The sequence below is a fragment of the Pelmatolapia mariae genome, linkage group LG12, assembly GCF_036321145.2.
Source record: "Pelmatolapia mariae isolate MD_Pm_ZW linkage group LG12, Pm_UMD_F_2, whole genome shotgun sequence".
NCBI classification, from domain to species: Eukaryota; Metazoa; Chordata; class Actinopteri; order Cichliformes; family Cichlidae; genus Pelmatolapia; species Pelmatolapia mariae.
The window spans coordinates 32,808,556-32,830,621 of NC_086237.1; the positions used below are offsets into that span (position 1 = coordinate 32,808,556).

At 39.2% G+C, this 22,066-nt stretch overlaps 1 protein-coding gene across 2 annotated transcripts in view; it reads left to right on the forward strand.

Moving 5' to 3' along the window:
• Positions 1-22,066, forward strand: part of LOC134639094 (atos homolog protein B) — a 28,859-nt gene that overhangs the window by 3,177 nt on the left and 3,616 nt on the right. The window contains exons 1-6 of one of the 2 annotated variants that reach the window (XM_063490138.1): positions 8,765-9,350; positions 15,832-16,010; positions 16,257-16,487; positions 17,075-18,383; positions 19,797-19,855; positions 20,556-20,655. In XM_063490138.1, coding sequence (XP_063346208.1) covers positions 17,229-18,383; positions 19,797-19,855; positions 20,556-20,655 — 1,314 coding nt within the window. In that variant the 5' untranslated portion in view covers positions 8,765-9,350; positions 15,832-16,010; positions 16,257-16,487; positions 17,075-17,228. Of the gene's footprint in view, positions 1-8,764; positions 9,351-15,831; positions 16,011-16,256; positions 16,488-17,074; positions 18,384-19,796; positions 19,856-20,555; positions 20,656-22,066 lie in introns of those variants that run through there. The other variant, XM_063490137.1, reaches the window with a different exon arrangement.

Here is a 22,066-nt window from a genome sequence, read left to right on the forward strand (position 1 = left end):
ACCTCACTCAGAATGAGGAAACATTTTTGTTTTTAAATGTACAGCAGCTGGGCTCCTCATTTCCCAAACACGTACAAAGTGTTGTAAAAAGAAGAATTAATGCAACAGAGTAGAGAAACATGCCTTTGCCCCAGCTTTGGAAATATCCTTACCTGACTTTATCCAGAGAGCATGTGTAAAAAGGGCCTGGTACACACATTAACCAAACTTAGCTTCAATCTTACCATTAAAGGTCACACAGTCCTCCTAACAGTCTACCAGTAAGAGGAAGTGGTTAGTTCTCTTGCAATCACACAGTGTCCCTGTGTTTCTATTACTGTAGTTTTCAGAATAATCAATGTGGAGGTTATTGAAGAAAATGCCAAAGAATTCTGTGATCCTTGGAACAAGTTAGCAATGTTACAATGGTGGTCACGGATAGTCAGAACTATGACAGCTTTGCAATAATGAAGACTCAGGAATTATAAACGGGTCAAGTGTATATTAAATGTTGCTCAAGTTGCTCAAACAGCCTAAAAGTGTCCACATGTTCCAGTTTGCCTTCTTGTCAATCTAAGATGTTACTTTTGATTGCTCTTGTAAAGGGAAGATACTGCGTATTATGCTGGAGTGGCTTGAATGACAGATCTAAGGTTTCATCTAGAGTGGAAGCAGTTTGTAGTGACATGGTAGAGCAAAGTGAATTACATTCCACAACTTCAAGTAACTACGGGTGAAATAACTGCTGGTGATCAGTATTTTAAAAAATAAATAAATGATCTCAAATACATGTATTTTTGTTATACCAAGCTGCTTCAGTGTCTGCTCTAAGTTAAGTATGTCACAGCTTTTATAAATGACAGACGTGTCTCCAATTCTGTGTATAAGTGTGTTATATAGGTTTTTTATGGGCATTCTATATAACTCTATGCAAATAGACAAACCAAAAATTATTGCTGCAGTATGTACAGCTCTAGAAGAAACGTAATGATGCATTTTAAAACTACCTTAAATAGTTGCCAATTAAATTCACAAAAAGTGTGTTAAGCAATAATAGGAAATGAAGATACTCAGTAGGTTTTTCGACACATGTTGGAGAATTACACAGTTGAGTTTTTGGCTTGGGGTAAACTCAAACGAACTCCATGATGTTGAGATCAGTGCTTAGGCCTTATCCATCTGTTACAGAACACTTTGTTTTTCTTGCCACCGAACATAGTTTTTATGACACTGACTGCAGATTGAATTTGGATAAAGTCACAAGCTTCCATGATGGTATTGCATCATCTAAAGTACTTGAAGCATTTGTAAATTACTCTAAGCTGTTCATCCCACATTGCTGCTTGCTTGCTTTACATCTTAGAGGCTCAACCAAGACAAGCTCAAATGTTTGTTCCTTCTGAGAAAATATCTCCTAACCTAGACCTTTTCAAGACCATCGACAACACAGTTGTGTTGCCAAGTTTGATACATGACCTAGGAATGACCGTGGTATTGATAGATTGTTATGCTCTGCAAATATTGGTGTGGCAGGCCACTCCTGTTGATGTATTTGCCTTCCTCCTTGCAATGGAGGTTGCTTAGGTGTCATCAGGCTTTCATAACTAATCTAGTAAACTGTTGCCTTTTTGCTGTTAAACCTCCCATGTTTCTCCATAGCACTTCTTTGTTCTTTACAAAGGCGTTGTGTTTCTGCCTATATCTAGTTTAAAACTCTAATGTTAACTTAAAGGGAAGCAAGGAAAACTGCTCCTTGTTACCACAAAGCTTATGTACTCTTTTGAGTTTTAACCATTTCACCCTCTTCTGTTCTTGGTCCAAGGTGGTGGAATGAGCTATTGGAATCAAAAGAGCTTTCATTGCAGGAAAAAATTCACCAATACTGACATTTTAAGTCTTTCTCATTGTTGTATATGTCTCAAAGTGTCAAACTTATCTTGATCTTTGACCCAAATATTATGAGGATTTAAATGGATGCTCCTCCACATAAGTGGAAAAAGAAAGCTGCAAGGCACCAGTGAAACAGATTAATCATCTAAAGCAGTCTGGCTGAGCTGGTCCTGTGCGGTATCGTTTTGAGCTGGTGGCTCCATCCCCAGTATCCCCTGAAACAGGAGGTGAGGCAATACAAAAGAACTGATTGAATCAGGATGGGATACTATCCTGTCATCTGCAGCCACTGCTGAGCCTCATGAGGGTCTGAAGGAGAACAATGGATTTTGTTGCTGGTGCAGCTCACCTGCTCCAAGGTTTGATCTGTTGTGCATTCAGCGATACTCTTCTGTGTATTCTGGTTGTTATTTGAGTTATTGTTGCCCTATTACCTTGAAGCAATCTGGCCATTCTCCTCTGACCTCTGACATGAACAACAAATTTGTACCCACTGCTAGTCACTAGATATTCTCTCTTTTTCATCATTCTTTGTAAACCGTAAATGTGACTGTGCTTGAAAATCTGAAATACAAGAACAGCCTGTCTGGCACAAACAGCATCACCATATTACGAGTCACTTAAGTCACCTTCCTTTCCCTTTCTGTTGCTCTGTTTCAACTTCAGCAGGTCATCTTGACCATGTCTTCATGCCCAACTGCCAAAAAAAATATGCTTATAAGATATTTACATTTACAAGTAGCTGAACAGCTATACCTAAAGAAGTGGCCAAGGAGTTATCATTTAGCATTTATAAATAAGTCGCCTTGAACAAAACATATAAACGCATTGTATTAATGTAGTCTTGTGAGTTAGTCTTGGAAAGAAGACGTGTAATCCTGTGCATTATATCGGTCACTTATGAGCTTTCCATTTTGTTCTTACTGTGTTGCCATTACTCAGGGGAACAAGTGTAGCATCAAAGCCCTCCATGTGTGCATAGTACATATTCCCATCTGTCTTGTGGATTCTGGGTATGTAGGACACGCCTGACTTGCATGAAATTTTACACTAAATGAAAAAAATGACTCCAAGGCAGCGACGCAGAGCTGATGTTTGCAGTATACCTGTATAGTGTAATTGGAAGTATGTAGGGTTTAATTTAAACAGTTTATTGTACATCACCTACCAAGTCTTAGGTCTGCCAACATTAAACAAATATCCACAACAGTGTATTTCCTACATCCTTGGGAGCATTGTAGCACTTTGTGTTGTTTGTATTTCTAAAATAGGCCTATAAGTGATTATCTCTGACTTTGCGTACTAATGGTTTGGTTGTGTTGGTATGCCATGAAACAAATGTTCTGTCTGTATGTGTGTATTACTGGCTCACCTTGCATGTCTCACCAGAGCAAGGGAAAAAGCTTTTTTGTGTTCTCTATACTGCATTGATAGTAGTTCTGAGCAGGATCCCTTCTGTGTATAACCTGATGCAACATGCGGAGGACAAGCAGCCACCAATTAGGCTGAAATGGACACAGGAATTATAGCAAAGGAGAGAGCAGAGGAATGACGTGCAGTAAACTTGAGCCAGGAGTCACACCGACGCAGCTTGTGACTTACTCAGCCATCAGGGTGCCTGTACTGTATGTTTGGTCAGTTTTCTATAGACACTCCACTCCCACTGCCTGGTTTTCTTTGGCAATGGATAATGGTCCTGATACAACTCTAATATGTCCCCATATTTTTACTTTGTGGCATAATATTCACAATATTATTTCCACTGCCCTGACTGCTTTATAATTTGAGTTAGAGTTTGTTTATTGGCCTGATGGAAAAAAATATTGCTCATAGTTCTCCTCATTTCTGTTCTACCTACATATTGCGTTTTTACAAAAAAGAAATTTGCTGCTTGCTATTTATAACACCGCAGACCCGATGTATGCAAATAGTGAATGTAAAATGGATTTACAAGTGTGTCAGTGTAGAGAGATTATTTTTGATCTCTCTACACTGACTTTATTATGATAAAATACATTTTTGGAACCAGATCATGTTTATTTTTAATGAAAGTATCTTAGGGTGGGTGTAGCCTAAAACAGAGAGCAGCAGTTATATTGCCAAAGCTTCTCATTATTAAGTTCTGCTTAATAACTGCAAGTGCGTGTGTGGATGTGTGTTAAATGGATCTCAGGATTAACCCTAGTCAGACGTCACTCTCTACTTTACACTGAAACATCACCAACATTTAAGTTGATGAGACGTCCTATGAATGTGTGTCTACCAACATGCTGTTATGCGACTGAATTCAACATTTTTCTCTAAGTTTGTATGCTTTGCTGCTTGTGTTTTCCTTTCATTCTGCTGTTGATTACACACTTACTGGAAAAGGTGGGTGTCAGTGACCTCTAAGTGCCATCGTAATCTTCTCAGCCATCCGCTTTGGTTAGTAACCAGTTATCTGTTGGATTAACTGGTTAAATAATGACAGTATGATTGTTGGATGAACTACATGGTATTTGTCCCCCCCCCCCCCCCCCCTCCTTTCACTGCCCAGATGGTACTACATTCAGCCTCTACCAGTCAGAATGGTGCAACACCATCATGCTGTGTGAATTTTCTAAGCATGAAAGGCTAAAAAGAATTGGTTCATACTGAAAGAAGATGGACAGGAAAAAAGTACCCGAAGGCTAGGAGAAGGAGGAGGAGACAGAAACACACAGTCACACACATACATATTTCCTGTCCTGTGTGAATAGGCAACATATTTCTCTGGAACATTCCATCCTCTGAGCTGGCCTAGCCTGTCACCAAGACTCAGGGTGCCACACTCCTCCCCATCATATTTTCCCCATCCACTCGATTTCTTTCCTTTTATACGTTTTACATTATCTCACAGTAATATAATCAGAGTTCTGAAATGCGGTACGACTGATACACAGGAAATTCGTTTTAAAATGCCAAACAAACCAACAAAGGGAACTAATGTTATTTCAGGAATGATGTATAAGAGTTCAGAATGGGTTAAAATGAAATAAATAAATAAATTATCTTATTTTTTTTTCTATTTAGTCTATAGTTTATTTATTTAATTTGGGAAACTTACATTTTTTTCTACATGCTCTGCATTTCAGTTCAGTTATTTTGAATGTAAAAAGTGGACACCTTGTAGAAGTGCCCAGTCTCATTGGTCCACTGATGTGTAGAAAGATCATTTAATAAGAATGATCAACATACAATATAGCTGTGTTAATGTCAATGTTTTAAAACTACTTGGGCAGATAAACGTGTGTATTTTGTGAAATATCCTAAAGCGTTAATAAGCTGCTCAAGTTTTTGACCCACTGGCATTAAAAGACATGTTGCATCTTCCCTGCACTCATCAATGAGCTCTTACTCATTGTGGGTTCTCTACTCTCAATCTGGCCTGACTTTTACATGACATTGCGTGACTTGAGTAAACAGACTGCCCCTGTACACATTTTTTTTTTTTTTTTTTAATCCTGTTGCTTCCGTCATCCTTTATTGTCATATTTACTTTTTGACGATAACAATTGTTTGACAACATATCTGTAATTCTGTTGATCCGGCTATTATAAGGTCATTACACTATGGAGCTGTATAATCGAACCATTGTGTTTAATTGGTCATATAGATGTAGCTTATTTGCTCGATCTATTTGCATTAAGTCAATTGATTACCCTACAAACAGAGAAAGCACCTGTACCTGAACTTTCTATCTGTGGTAAAGTCTGCTGTGGAATTATAGCACTCAATGGGGCAGGTAAAAACCTGCTTCAAAAGTGCTGGTTGAAATAAGAGCCGAAATGTTTGAAAATAGGAAACCTATTATTGTCACTATGTATTTATAAACCTCTCTGCATTTAATCATCCTGTCTTCCTACCCTTATTCCAGCTGGTCACGGCAGATGGCCGCCCCTCCCTAAACCTGGCTTTACTGGAGGTTTCTTCCTGTTAAAAGTGAAGGGTTTTTCCTTCCCACTGACGCCAAAGCGCTTGCTCATAGGAGGTCATATGATTGCTAGGGTTTTCTCTGTTGTGTCATCGTAGGGTCTACTTCACAATATGAAAGCAGAACTAAATTCATCTACATACCAATTAGGTCATTCGTTTTGCTTTTAAAGAATTACATTTTACAGCTGAAGTTTTGCAGCACTAAAAAAACAGAGGTTGTATAAAAAAAAAAAAGTTTGAAATTGCTTTAAATGTACTTTCACATTTCACCAGAGGACAAAAAGTGTCATAGTAATTATCAGCCACCCTACAATATATGTACCTTAGTCTACCCTTTACTGGCAGGCATATTCATGTAATTGTTACAGTCAAGTCAGAGGCATTGCATCATAAAGTTTGAGTGTATTTAAAGAAGCGAGTCATCAACATGCACCGGTGTTTGTAATACCCTTGCAAATATTATTTGTAAATATTTTTCTTTAGCTTTATGCTTCTTAACGGCTTTACTTCCAGACACAGACATGGACAACAAAACAGGAAGGAGTCTGTGTGTCTTTAAACATGCTCATTATTGCACAGGCACCATGCTCTTCTCTTCACACATGCACACTTTTTGTTCCTCCACCTCCCCTCATTAATCCTTCCTTTTATTCACTCCCAGTTTGAGTGAGAGAGTTAAGGAGCTTGTTTTAGATATTTTGGTTTAGAAACGCCGATTATTTATTTTCATGCGTTGTTTGTTTTTTAATGCAGGTGATATGCATTGTAAATGTTGTTCCTGAGACTATATTACAAGCCATGTAACCCATAGAAACCCATTTAATCCAAAAAATGGAATAAACACAGCTGGTGTCACTTTGAGGGGCCTACAAAAACAAGACATGTGTCAAGCAGCATTTCTCATATCAAGGCTGAAAGTCCAGCCCCCTACGCTGCCATGTAGACATCAAAACAAACACTGCCATGCGCTCAAGTCAAAATTGCATCAGTGTGAGTTTTTGTTGGAATGTGAGTGTGTGTTTTCAATGCATGGTTTTCTTTGGCTCCACTCAATGCCATTGAATGGGGGAAGGTGTTCAGAAGGAAGACACACCCCTTTATCGCCAAATATGGAAAGCAACGTTCACTCTTAAAGGGACAGCAGGGTGTAGTTGTCTGCGTTTGTTTGCGTTGAAACGGAGAATCTTAAATAGTGCTATGTAGGAACATAAAATCCCATTATTGGATTTCTTTACCAGCTTTTCTGTGAAAAGTAGCGGACGAATCACCTGAATCTCATTTCAATCTTCAGTTGTCAGTTTGTCTTGCTCTGTTTCTTTTGCTTCCTCCTCCCCTGTCTACCTCCCTCCGCTCCTCCGCTCTCACCCCTATCCCCACATCTCTATATTTGGAGCTATGTGGCTGAAGACGTGTCTTGTTTTTCAAGCCTCCTCTCTGCTAACTTTTACTGTTCACACACTCAAAAAAACAAAAACAAACAAACCAAAAAAACAAGTGCAACCGTACTATCACTCAGCCAAGGATCCACCTATGAATAAGTACATGTCAGTACATGGTCTATGAGACAAAATGGTTAATCTTGTTGATGTAAACTAGGATGCATGCCTGCAAGAGTGGTAGAGATTAATTTTGTATGCAGGTATATGCACATATTTATTCTGGTGGCAGGTAGGATCAAATCTTATGTGTGTGACAGAGATTTTTATTTTGTACAAGGATTTTTTTTTTTAAGCATTAATCATTTGTTAAGGAGCCATAACCTTAGAGTAATTTGTTAAAAGAGACACCACAAAGCTTATGCCCAGTCCACCCTCTTGTAAAACAGAGACAATACAGAAACTCAGCAGTAACTTGGCAGGAATAAATATTCCATCTTGTTTTGGAAACAGATGAAGGGTGTTACAGATGGAAACTGAGTTGGAGGTAGACATCCTGTGAATCAGGAGTCCTAGAGGGAGAGAATGACAGAAAGTGAATGAAATTTAAAGTGACAAGTAGCTGTCAGTATGTTGGTCTCGCATGTCTCAACCAGTGCACATCTGATAAAAAGTCAACCCAGTGTTCCAAAATAAAAAATAAAGCATAGACAGGGAGGTGTGAGTGTGCATCTCCAGGAGCGCTGGACAAAGAAGTGTCTTAAATATGTGTTAAATATGCACTCGCTTGACAGCCTCAAAGATATATGTTGTGGACAAATTTCTGTGCAGTTTCCACCCACTGTATGCGTGCTTGTGTCAGTAATGCACTGTGCTGTGTGGACTTCAACAACACCAAACTGAAGTAGTTCTCGGGTAGTCGACATCCTGCTCCTTATTAGCTCACAGATGCTGCAATAATCACACACACACACACACACTCATAAGCACACAGCTGAGCGCTGCTCCTGGTCCTCTACTGATAAACTTTTTCACATGCACTTATTGCTCTATCAGTCCCACCACAGATAAGCCTTCTGCTTTTGCTGGCTATAGTTCATGCCTGCCTTTAATGTTCCACAGAGGAGCATTATAAGAAATAGGGCAGCAGAGAAAGGGGGAGGGAGTGATTGCATAGTTATTAGCAGGTTTATTTTCTAAGACATTAACTTCTTTTATTAACTGTTATTCAAGCACACATGCACAACTTTACATGTGGTTGTACTGTATAAAGAAAACTTGACATGCTTGGAGATGACTTAGTTTTAATACACACTTTACGCAAAGTGTTCTTAAGGCCTGCACTCTACTTCTGTAGAACAGTCAAAGCTTCAGCAGGTGGGAGGGCTTATGGATACTCACACCTCCTCCTCCTTTGCAATCCTTTCCTCCAGCCAATCAGGGCTTCAGCCACTACAGCTGACCCCCCTTCTGGTGAGCCAATCAGTTGGAAGCATCCCCCCCATTCCTCTCCCCTGTGTGCCTTCACTGCTGAGTGAGCAAAGCATGCCTCGCTCTATCAGCTGAGAGGAAACCAACAGAAAGAAAAGCACACACACACAACAGAGAGGATAGGATAGCTAGAAAGCTTAAAAGGAGGGGCCTGAAAGTACATAGAGGAAGAGGAGAAGTGGGAGGTGAGAAGGGTCTGTAGCATGCCAAATCGCTTTTGTATTCAAGATACTTTGGAGGTGTGCGAATGAGAGGAAAAAAACGGGAAAAGGGAGGACTCCGAAGAGAAAAGGCAAGGGAGGGAACCAGTGAGAAAATGGGGCTGCAAGTTTGTTGATGGGTTTTTCATTTGTGTATGTGTGACTGAGAGTGGAGAGAGGTAGACGGAAAGAAAACAGGATACATAGGGAGAGGGGTAATTAGTGCATGCAGAAAAACTACTTGTCGTTCTTGCGACATTACCTATTTAAACGGAACTAAGCAAAGACAGATGAGAAGCCAGGGAGTTAAGACCAATAAGGCACCCTAATCTAGTAGAAACAGAAATACACAAGAGGACACAGAGAAGAGACAACAGTGTTGCCCCTCAAGAACACCTGATGAAATAGAGGAAGGAAGGAGAAAGACCGAGTGAGACAGCGAGATAATCTTTCTGCAAGGGTGAGTGAGACAAGTTCTCTTGGTGTGAAGTCAAGTGTACTAAAGCTGTTCCTGTTGATTGCTGTCATATTGTCAGCTGGGCTCGAATGACTCAATGTCTCCTAAAATGGCCACATGAAAGGCAGGCAGACAGATAGGCAGAGGGAGGGAGAAACAGAAACAGACCCTGTGTCAAAAAGGCATTCTCAGCAACTATGTCACTGAGCCAGCTTAGTTCAGACTGCAATTACTCTCCAGTCAGAATGCTGTGTGTGTGTCAACTCTAACGCTTTCTCGCTCTCGTTTATCAGTTTCACTGAACTTTACCTCTCTGTTATGTTCTGTCTTTCTTTGCCACTTCCTGTCTTCTGCCTTTTGTTTAACATAAACACATTCACAGACTTAGTGAGCTGTCATTCCAGTCCCTTGTGAACTGAGACTATAGTAATCTAATCAACAGCTGGTTGTTTGTAGAAGCACCCAGTAACTTTTTCTTGTGGTGCTCTTTTTTTCTCTTCTTTTTTTCCCTCCTCTCTGTGTTTGTTTATCAGCCTTCAGGCAGAGTACAGGCATGGGAGTAGTTTGGGTGGGGATCAGCTAAAACTTAGTGAGACAATCAGGACATTTGGGAGGCTGCTAACTTCATGCTGATACTATCACGCCTCTAGATTTCTATAGAGGATTGACCGAGGACATAAAGAGGTCAGAGTGCATCTGACCACCTAGAGATAGGGTTTCACAAAAGCCAAAGATGTTATGTCACTGACTGAAAACAAACTATTTCACCTCTTTAGAAGGGTGGGCAATTAACCCTATCCCATGGTCTTTTTTTAATCTTGTAAGCTGGGAAAAAAAATCATCGATTTTACACAGTTGGCATAATGCCACTGTGAAGTCTTTGTCTGCCTCTGGAAGAAGAGAGACTAGAAATTCACCATTAGCTATCCCGGTTTGGGTTTTTTTGCTTCACACTTTTCTCTGAATCCGAATGAATGAATGAAATGAGGGAGTAGGACAGCAGTGCAGTGGTTAGCACTGTTGCCTCACAGCAAAAAGGTCCTGGGTTTGAATCGAAGAGTGTGGTTTCTGTGTGGAGTTTACGTCTTCTCCCTCTGCCTGTGTGGGTTCTCTCGGAGTACTCCAGCTTCTTTCCAGTCTAAACACATGCAGTTTAGGTTAACTGGTGATTCAAAATTGGATGTAGGTGTAAATTCAAGTGTGACTGGTTGTGTCTCTCTATGTTAACACTGCAACCTGTCCATGGTGTATGACGCTTCTCACTCTATGATAGCTGGAATAGAAAAATGTTATGGATAGCTAAAAAACTAAAACGTGTGCTTTTGCTGTGTTACCTGCAAAAATTCCCAGTTGACAAAATGTTTGTATTATAATAAAAGCATTTCTATACTAAAAGAAGTGAATCTTCACAGCCGTAAGAAGGTCAGCTGTTTTTATCTGAGGACTCCACCTATGAGAAATTGTAACTGTCAAAGAGCATGCAGTAAAAATATCTAAAGTATACAGTAGCTTTGTTGTTCTTCAAATCAGTTGAAGGTTGAAAACAAACCCAAGCCGTTGCAGGATTAAATTGCTAGGTTTTGAGTCTGATCTTTGACATCTCCATACATTTTACTGGGAACTGTTTTTAGGTTGCATGATCACTTACCTCTTAATGACATCTTTCTGCATTCATCTCTTTATGTATAGCCCAGTGGTTTGACATCCCCCTTGTTAGATGCCAAAACAGTTCATGCCCCTCACCACACAAAAAATCAAGTCACAAATCCCACAATTTTATCAGTTTCTAAGAATAAAAAAACATCCATATTGAGCTGCATCAGGAAACTATTATTGGTTTGTTTTCTCTAAAATAGTTTATTCACCTTAGTTTCAATTCATGTTTTTCTTTTCTATGGGTTGTCTTGACCTTACCAGGAGTGGCTCCACGTCCCAACATTAATGCCCACCCCACCTTTTGAACATGACTGTTATAGCTTGAGTATGTTTTCAAGGATGTAGTCCATCCATGTGCAGCTTTGTTTGCAAGAAACCACAGGGTGTTAAGTGTGCTTTTGCCTGTTTTGCAGATGTTTAGTAGTTGCCACCCACATTACTGATGGGTGTCTAGTCTCATAAGCTCTGATTAGTCTTTCAAGTGGAACTAAGAGTGTATGTGTAAGCCATATGCCTTATTGTTAGCAATTACCACATCCCTAACACCACCTCCCATGATGATCAAGTTAAACTCTTCTGGGCCTCTTGATGGGCTATAAGTCATCTGACCCAACACTGTTGGCATTCAACCTCATGACCACAACCTTCTTTGCCCTGGAGGATGCTCATAGACTGACACAGTGGTGCCTATGTGTTGAGTGTTGTGCATTCCAATGAACACATACTTGTACATATTTCAACACACATAACCGAAATGTCTCAAAGAAACGTAACTTAATACAAAGACTAAATAACAATATATGATAATGTGAATATTGCTTAGGTTGAAAAGTTGGAAAATGGTCATTTTCCAGGAGGTTTCACTCTGGATCCCAGTTGTTTATCAAAATGAATAGGATCAGTGAGTATCCTATCTCACTGTCCTTTTGTTGTATTGGAAACGTCTTCAAGCAACTTAAAGAAGTCCAGACGCTTTTCTTTACAAGCTCCTTTGACTACGATGACCTGGATGACTGAGAACCTTCACAGACATATTGGAAAATTATTTCCTGCTTTAATAATAGACAAATTTCCTTTTAATGTTTTTCCATGCATGACTCAGTCTGCTGTTGCTTTGATCCAGATCTAGGGCCGAGTCAGACAAACTAAGCTTTTTGTTCAGCAATTTTAATTTATTTTTGTCATCCTCTTTAACATTTTAGTACTGTGTTTCTTAAACCTACTCCTACTATTTTAAGTTCATTTTAACATGGATTTGAAGCAAACTGAGTAAAACAATATTAACTTTAGTTAATTCATGACTCATTAGTTGTTTGGGTTTATTTATTATAATTTTTGTTTTGTTTGTTTTTACTTCATATCTTTTTTTTCTTTTCTTTTTTTTTAGCTTATTTTAAAGATATTAAATTTTATTTTATTCTAGTTTTTATTTTATTTTTGCAGTATTTATGTTGGAAGATTTTTCTGCATTCAACCATTTTCAAGGAGTGTGTTGTTAGAATTAAAAAATTATATTTGAATATTATTTTTTTTAACATTGTCTTTCCATTTTATATGCTCTGAACCAACTGGCCTCATAACTGCTCGTTAATATGTAGCCATGAACATGCCAGGTTGCCCCTGACACTTGGGGGTGGGGCTCTATTTATACCTTCCTCAAGGTCTTTGGTTTGGCTGTGGCCTCTCTCAGTTCCCCTCATCCTTTATCTCTTTGCTTTCTCTGACCGCTGGTTGCTGTCAGGTGTTTTTAAGTCTTTTATCTTTCATCTTGGCCTTTTCAATCTCTTTTGTCTGTTTCTGAATGCAGATAGATATATAGGCAATGCTGCAGAGGTTATGTTGTTTGCAACTGGCTCACCAGTGATAGGCAACATCTTTATTACTTTTAGCAGTGCATTCTTAGTGAAATGTAAGAAATTTCATTAAGTTTCATTAAAAAAAAAAATCTAACAATTCTTGTGTGGTGATAAAAACTTATTTTATTTGCTTATATTTTGGATAAGAGTTAATTTGGACATTTTATAATAAATTGCATATACTTTACGTGGGCTTTTACAGTCACTATAAGTACAGATTTTTGCAATCTGAACTGTGTGAGAAGCACACAGTTCAGATTGCATAGGTCATATGAATTTTAAGCAGATCAGATTTAACCTGTAGATGTGAATATGGTTTTCATAGGTTCTCTGACCTGAACTGGCACCATATCCAGGAACCTGAGACATTTTTGGGGTGAAGCCAGACCTTTCCCTCCTGTTGGTTACTGGATTAAGCCTGAGAAGGGCTGGGCAGCATCTGCCAGACTCCTGCTCGTTCAAAATAAGGTCAAAAATCAAGTGGGATCCTGCATAGAGCCAACTGCGCTATGCAGTAGGCTATGACTATAAATACTGTTGCTGACTCTTCTCTCATTCCCCCCCCCCCCCCGATTGCTCTGTGGGTATAGTTATGTGTGATATAATTACTCGCAGTGAACTTTTATGATGTCTCTTTATCTGACTTGGTAAAAACACCAGGTCTGGTTTGGCACTCCCTACTCAAATATCAACAGAAAATTGAATGACCTTGGCTAGCAGGATTTATATTGGAAATGTCTTGTCATGTCCTCTTGCTCATATATTCCTGTTTATAGTAAAGAAATCTTACACCAGTATGGGTAGTTTGGCTTGTAAAGAATCAGATTGATCTACTTTGTTATGTGTACCTCTGTTTACAAACACTTTCCGCTTATGTAGTTTCTTACTGACATGCTTATTAGCAGCATATTGGCTGTTTATTAATCATTTGTTACGTAATTTTTTTAAACATTTTTAGTGACATTAAGAGAGAGTTATTATTCTTGTGGTGTTGTCACCTAGATTTGTGTTTTATGCTTCGTTTTTGAACTTAGGCGACATTACAGCTTTTACATAAGCGGCCAATAAAGTTACAAGCATTAATACTTGTGTATAGTGTGCCAGCATTGTTCTGCACGGTCACTGCCAAAACACTAGTTGGCGATATAATTTCTGTCTTTGAGCTGATCCATTTTTTTTCGATTGATTTAAATAATATCGGCAGAAGTAAGTTATAGTGTAGGGTTTCAGTAGGGATTGCAGTTATTATGTGCCTTTGGCATAGATTTAACACAAAATAAATCCCACTTAAGATCCATAGTGAGCAAATTATATTAAGACTGTGATTTATGTGGAGCAGTTTTTTTTCGTAATAAAAGAAAATAACTAAGAAGTAACTGGGGAATACTCTTGATGGTCTTATAGTTGAGTTAATACATATACAGGCTGAAAAGCAACTACATTAGAATGTTTACTTAGTGTCACCAGATGTTTTGATGTAAAAATAAGAGAAGCACTCCTCTTTATATGAAGCTTGTGCATCCTGGTTTGTGTTTTTTGTTTTTGTTTGTTTTTTTTCAAAGTAAAGTAATCCATTCTAACTACAAAGGTTTCACTCCTGACCATGTGATTTGTTGTATGAAGTTATGTATGCCATTACACACACACACACACACACACACACACACACACACACACACACACACACACACACACACACACATATATATATATATATATATATATATATATATATATATATATATATATATATATATATATATATATATATATATATATATATATATATATATATATATAAATAAATAATGCCGTGTTACATCTTGTAACGTAACACGGCATGAAGGTTTGTTGAATGTAGAATTTGTTTTTTACAGCAATAAGAAATATAATACAGTAAATGGTCATAAATGTTATTGTTCAGTAATTCAAACACCTGCTGAAGGTCAAGAAGAGTGCAGCCAGTCATATCAATAGATAGTATAGCCTTTGGGGGATTTTATCAGCATCCAGTTCCAGCATTGGAAACATTACACCCGTATTCGCCTGTACTGGAAAATATTCATGAACACTCCAGTTCTTTTCTATTGCTTGATCTTTAGGATTGTGTCATCACTTCTTTTCACGTTACAGATTTCTGCCTGCGTCATCGCAGTTTCATCATAATGTTTTAAATGCAAAAAAAGCTGAAGTACCTGGTTTCTGTAATGTAGGTCTCAGTGGGAACCAACTATACTTCTCTTTTTATATGAGTGCCAGGGGAAGAAAGTCAGATTAGTGTTCTTCATTTTCAAGCTTTGAATAAAATATCTAAGCATTTCATTGAACTATTTTTGATAGCTTGATACAACATAGGCCTGTGTCACAGTGGCCTGAAATTTTTAGTTGGCTGGACACATTTAATGGAAAACTGCTATTTTGTAATGTCTCCCAATATTTTTTTTATTTTTTTTTGAGCAGCATCTTTAGTCTCCCCCCGCCACCCCCTACCCCCCTGCACCCCCTACCATCCACCCTGTCTCCTTCACTCTCTCTAGCTCAGTGTGTCTTTTTCCCTCTTTGTGGCCAAGCACAAAGGAGTCGTTATCCTTGGACTACTGGTTGCCACGGTGACGGCTCACTGTGCCCCCGCTCCCCCACATTCCCAAATTGTAGTCCAAGTAGGTTTAGAAAGAGCTTCCCCTGGCCTAGCATGATTTAGTGTCAAGTTAGCTCTACGAATGACTCCTCCTCATTTCATCCTCAAATGGGATATTTTTTTATACAGATAAGAGAGTGATGAGACAATTTTTAATCTGTTGACTTTTTGATAACATAACATTAATAGTAAAATATATTAAATGGCTTGCTTTTTAATTGCTTCATGCTTAAATATCGACATTCTAACTTACCCGCTTCTCACTCTAACTCTCTCTCCCTCTCCTTCTCGCTCCTAAATCTGTAATGTAATTTGGTGTCCTGCCTCTTCACAGATACTGGGGGGAATGACCCTGTCATGATGCCTCAGCCATGCCACATCTCACGCCTAGGTGACCAAGGAGGGCGTGTCTGGCTTTCAGCCAATCACAGAGGGAAGCCCATTAGAATTAGTAACAACTTTGAGATATTTCTTCTCAAGAGCCTGCTACATCACTGACACTCTCCACCACTGGTAAATTTCAACCTTTGCTGCTCAAAACCAAATCTTATGTCTTTTGCATACAAAGAAGCATTAAGTGGTCCATTGTATATTTACTAACATGGTTTCCCAAGCTAGGCTGTATTACTGAAAAGGAAAAAAACCCTTTTTATTCTCATAAATTTGAATCAGCAACTTTGACTATAAATACATATACCTGTAATGGTGCTGATTTCTTTTGTCACTGACAAGAACACTGACCTTTGTATTTTCTCTCAGGTCTTGGCTCCTGTGCCTACCTCCTTCGCTCCGATTTGTTCTGGACTCCTTGGTGTTTCCTGTTCACATGTTCTGGGATACTGGCTTAATTTTTTTGAGAGCTGCCATGGAGTTAGATGGGTTCCTTTAGTATGCTGTTAGATACAGCTTTCCGATGTTGTGCCAGATACAGCTTGTCCACACAGGCAGAATTGGACAAGGACGGGCACAGAGATGAGCTGTTGTTCTCAGGTATTGGCTTGAATATAAGTCCTCTGGTTTGGTGGCAGGGCAGGCAACCTTAGCTGACTAAAACTAAGATAGTAATCAAATTCTTTTAAAAATTTGTTAAGCCATTGTGACTGAACTATTAGAGGCATGCCTTTTCTATGTAGCCAGGATGGGATTTTTAGCATCCTTGCTTAACTGTTTTTCTTTTAAAACTTGAGTCTTTTAATAATTTCTTTTAAAAAATGAGTTTTATTGCAAGTTTTAAGTCTTCCTGTTTGTTTGAAGTAGTCAACCAAATATATATGTATATAATATATATATGTATGTATATATATATATATATATATATATATATATATATATATATATATATATATATATATATATATATATATATATATATATATATATATATATATATATATATATATATATATATATATATATATATATATATATATATATATATATATATATATATATATATCAAAAAGTTGGTTAAACTTACTTTTCAAATGTCAAAGAGCCTAAATTACAAATATTACAAAATAATCTCTGCTTTATTAAACTTTTTCCTGAATTGTAAAATTGTCTGTTATTTCTCTCAGGAGCTTTGTGGCCAAGTGTCCTGTGTTTGACATCACTGCAAGAAGTGTAGGACTTACCACTCCTGTGGATCATCTTGCTCTTGCACTTGTGAGGATCTACTTGACCCTGTTGCACAAAACTTAGTTTAGACTCTTATCCTTCAGCCGTCAAAAGATGCGGCACATTCACGTTGAGTTAGCCCACAAAAAGGCTCCACTAGAGCTTCCGGCACAGGAGGGGGACCTGCCTCCCTCTTCACAGGGCCTAGACCCTGGCGTCAGACCGGGGGCACCCAGGCACCTTGACCAGGAGGAGTTGAGACTCCAAAAGGTCTACCAGCTCTCTATTTTCTCTCAGTTGGGAGGATTTACCACCTCCACAGAATCCCACACTGATGCCCAGCAGAGGCCTATTCGATCAGGTGTGAAAAGGGGGTTAGAGGAGCCTCAGTTAACTCATAAGCGCCCCCACCTGGGGGACTCCCCAGACAGGGAGGGGCTAGAAGGAGGGATGCTGTGTGGGCCAGCCACAGCTCAAGGTGCAGGAATGGGGTTAGCTGGTGGGCCTAGTGGATCTGGTTCTCTGTACTCTTGCATGCAAATGGAGCATAAAGACCCAGAGGAGGGATTGTTACCCAGGTTTCCACCCCTTTCCCCCACCCACAATCCTTCCCGACGCCCAGCTCAGTACAATCAAGATAGGCCATTTCCTGATGTATTTGCTCCACTCTCACCTAAATCAGCCCCAATGTGTGACCAGGGTCATTCCCTTGGAAGCTCAACTAGGACAGAGATACCTAATGGGAGCCGCACACCGACCCACTCACTAGGTAGCCCTGGAAATGACAGCTGTAGTAATGGGTCATCTGGAGGCCAGCCCAGCCCCCACTTGTATGAAATGTCCACATATGAAACTCCTAACCCAGCCAGCCCAACCAGTCCCCCAGGTCCTTTTTCCCCACCACACCATACAGAGCTGCAGGAACCAGGGGAGGCAACAGAATGGGAAGTTGGACTTGAATCCTCCCCACCTGAGCGAAGTGCCACCCAGGCTGCCACCTCCTCTAACGGCCTGGCTTCCTGTGAGAAAACTCCTAGCACTAATGGCCACCGTCTCTTTTCTGGAGGCCACTGGCCTGCCAAAAAGAGGTTGCTGTCTCCAAGTGATACAGGGGAGTCGTGTTCAGAAGATGAGGGACCCTCCACATCTAAGAGAAGCAGGCTGTCATTGCTCGCTCCAGGACTGGGGCCCGCTTCATGTCGTAGCACTGATGCTAAAGCTGCCCCTTACTGGAACCACCTGCTGCCCTCTGTTTGGGACCGGCCTAAGGTTAGCACACATCATCTTTATCATATGCTTTGAGTAATCTAATTCACCAAAACAACTGCTTTAGCATTTTGTTTAAACACCTCTCACACACAACTAGTCATATATTCAAAAATAATGAATACATTTTAGTTAAAGAGCACCAAATTAATCATCATATGATCCTATTTTAATTTGAATCACAAACTGTAAGTAAATTGGGACTGAGGAAACAAGCTTGTCCAGGTCTAATTCTCGACCACAAGAAAGAGTCTCGTGGTCATTTATATTCAGCACACATTTCCATGAAAATGTCATCGTTTTAAACCAGAAACCTGTAGAACTTGTATGCAGAGCCATCAGAGACTTTGAATTGTGAATAATGAAATGCATTTGAATAAGTATGGGTAAGAAATCTGCTAGTCCTGACAGTCCTGTATAAGGGCTTGAGGTATTAAAAACACAAAAACTGAGAGAACAACTAAAGGTAAAAAGAATGAGGTGATGGCTGGCTCATTATCATGCCACGCTGGAACAGGGAGAGCAGCTCCAGAATAAAGCCCATTCAGGGAGGGCCCATTGTTCCCCCACATGAGTATGCTGTGTCTCTCATGCACATATGTATACATACATCCTGCTTAAAAATGGTTCTGGAATTGAATTTTTTAACACTGGGAGGCCAGAAAGTGCTTTGAGTTTGTGGTATGGCGAGTATGCTAATGGTTACAATAGGGTTCACTAGTTTCACTGGTTTCATGCAGTGGTGGGATCATTGTGACTGCAAGTGATTAGTGTGTTTGTGTGAGGGAATAGCAGGGAGAAACAGATAGACTTAAGAAAACACAAAACAAAGCAGGAAAGGGAATCAGTGACAGATGAGGCAGAGTTAAAGAAAAGCAGCTAGGATAGACTGTCACTGGCAATATTTCAGTAAACAAAGGCTGGAAATAAGATATTTTAGGTCATACGGAACGGTGGGACAAGATAATTTTCAAAATGCCGTCTTTGGATTTAACCAAATGTGAGTACGAGCTGACAAGCTGACAAAGAACTTCTAGCTCTGAAGGGAGCAACTATAACCAAGGATTAGCTAGTAACGATAAGTTAATCATGAGTGAGAGATTTTCTGTGAGAAAATGGCTAGCAGGCAGCATGGGTTTGGCCAGTGGCGAGTCACCTGAAAATAGAGTGGCCTTTATGGTCAGCGGAAGCCTGGAAATGGGGAATGTATGCATGCGTGACACAACAACCACTAGTCAGTGCACAGTAAGTAGAAGGACACCTGAAATATGTAATTACACTTAACAATTTAGCTCACAGGACCACAGAAAAACAAGCACTCCTTTATGATTATGAGTAGCTTAATGATATGTCAGGATGTTAACAGAGGAAAAAAACAAATCATACTGTTTCCTCTATTTGTCATCACTTTTTTAGACCTCCACAGACTGCACAAGATCAGGAAGACGACTAAAGAATGGACTGCGGTTAAAAAGGTGAGTAATCCACTCTATTTATACTCGGAATATTAATATTAAAAAGACAGCATATACTAAAAATGAATTTGGGCTGTGTTCAGACTGAACGTGAAGAAAAATGTTTTTGGAAATCCACAAATATTTGTGCGTAAGAGTCCTGCAGTTTGGCTCACTTTGCTCCAAGACCTCTCCTCACCGTCCCAAAGTAGAGTCATACAGCTGCAGTTGCCCAAAAACTGTAATAAGGTTTAGGCCCATTTCTGATTGCCAGGAGAATCCACAGTCTATGGCCGAAACTGAGCAGAAAGTCTTTCACAATATTTGGAACTTGCACTGATGGATATTTCCCTCTATTCAAAATGTCTGATGCAAATTTGTGTCAGTCGGCATCTCTGATTAAACTTTGTAAATGCACAGCGCTATTCACATTTGGTCTGAAGACTCTATTAACTGTTTTCACCCACCTTATATATAAAAACTCTCAGCCAGTATCATACTGACTTCACCAAAATCAACATTGGGAAAGGAAGTGGGAGTTAGAGTAGGTCTTCTGTTGTTTTTTAAATTAAAGGGTTTGTGCCTGTACTCGAATATTCAGACACACTCGGAGGCATGTGACATATTGGTTAAGACTAAATTAGTGTAATCTTAACCACTAACCACCGGTCTCTTTTTTGTTTGTTTGTGTGCGTGTGTGTGTGTTTATGGTCATATTCAGTCGGCAGCTGCGCAGCGGCAGTCACACAGACACCAGCCGTTCCACACGTTCCAGTAGGCCTGCATCGTCCATCAGCAGATCCCTGCTCGGCAACTTTGAGGTACGAATTTTATTTTATTTCTTGCAGCAAAACCAAAACATTAACGGGCACCTATTATGATTGTTATAATAGGTCCCCATTATTTTATCTTCATGCATCCTGTCAGCTCATTCTCTATCTGACAGCAACAGTTTTAGCTCTTCTCACTTAAAAAGTATCCTCCATTTAAACCATTTATTCTTACTGCTTGCCTTTCGCAAACAGAAGACTTGAGCTTCACATGGGAGGGGGCTGCTGTGCTTACAGCGAGAGCTGTTTGCTTAAGATGACCATATTAAAGATATTTGCACTTATTGGCATACTACACAGCCAAGAGTAGAAAACTTTTTTTCTGAAAATGAGCATAAAGAACACTCAAAACGTTTGCCTTAAAGGAATTCCTTGAGCGTACACTTTAGCCATGTTTATTATCCACCAGTGTAGTAGTATATATGACAAAAACCAAGCTGAAACATAATAGGTCTCCTTTAACTAGTGTAATGTGTTCCACATGGAGATGGGGATAATCTTGGTTCTTCTCTGGCAGCATACACTTGGAGAAACCTTTAAGGTACATTTTTGCAATGTAATGTAATTCAGTACAAATTTTAACCTGTAATTCCAACTCAAAGCCATTTGGAAAAACAAAACAAGAATTTTAGTGATATTTTTCCTTCCCATTCATCTACACAACTTGGGGGAAGGTGTTTGTATCACAGGTTTTTTTTGGTTTTGTTTTTTAAAAAACACGTGTAGTTTTTAGGAGCATTTGGGCGGACAAGTCCACATGCTGTTCCCTCTGCAGGGCATGGCCATTTTAAAAGTGTGGCTCTCTGCCAAAACAGTTTTTCCTTATTCTGAATCCCCCTTAGACTGGAGCCAAGTTTCTCAGCCTTGACAGACTAAAGCTTTCAAAAATGTAAAATCCGCATAATATAAACCCGACAGTCACAGCCCGAAGGTCATGTTTGACAACTTTGGTGGAAGGGAAATGTGATCTTAAAAAAAATACATATAATAATTTATTCTTTAATTAAATCCAACATGAGCTGGAATTAATAATAAACCAGAAGAAAGTAAATTTTGAACGGGACATACTGAAATGGATAAATATAATTCCAATTTGAAACTGATTCTAGAGTGCTCAAAGTGCTGATATGAAACTGGGTAAAAAGAATTCGAAGATCCCTCGACCTTCCGGTTTTAGGTTTTACCACGACTGCAATGACAGAAGATTTATTTTAATTATGCTCTGACAGTGGATTTTCATACTGATGCACCTAATACGGTGATCATTTGCATTTTGTAATCTGTATAGGGTTCTGTTTAGACAGTTATGATTTATTATTGGCACATTTTTTAAACTGTTTGATTGTCTGCATGTAAGAAGACTTGGCCAATTAGACAGTTGAAACAAGGATAGAAGCTGGTT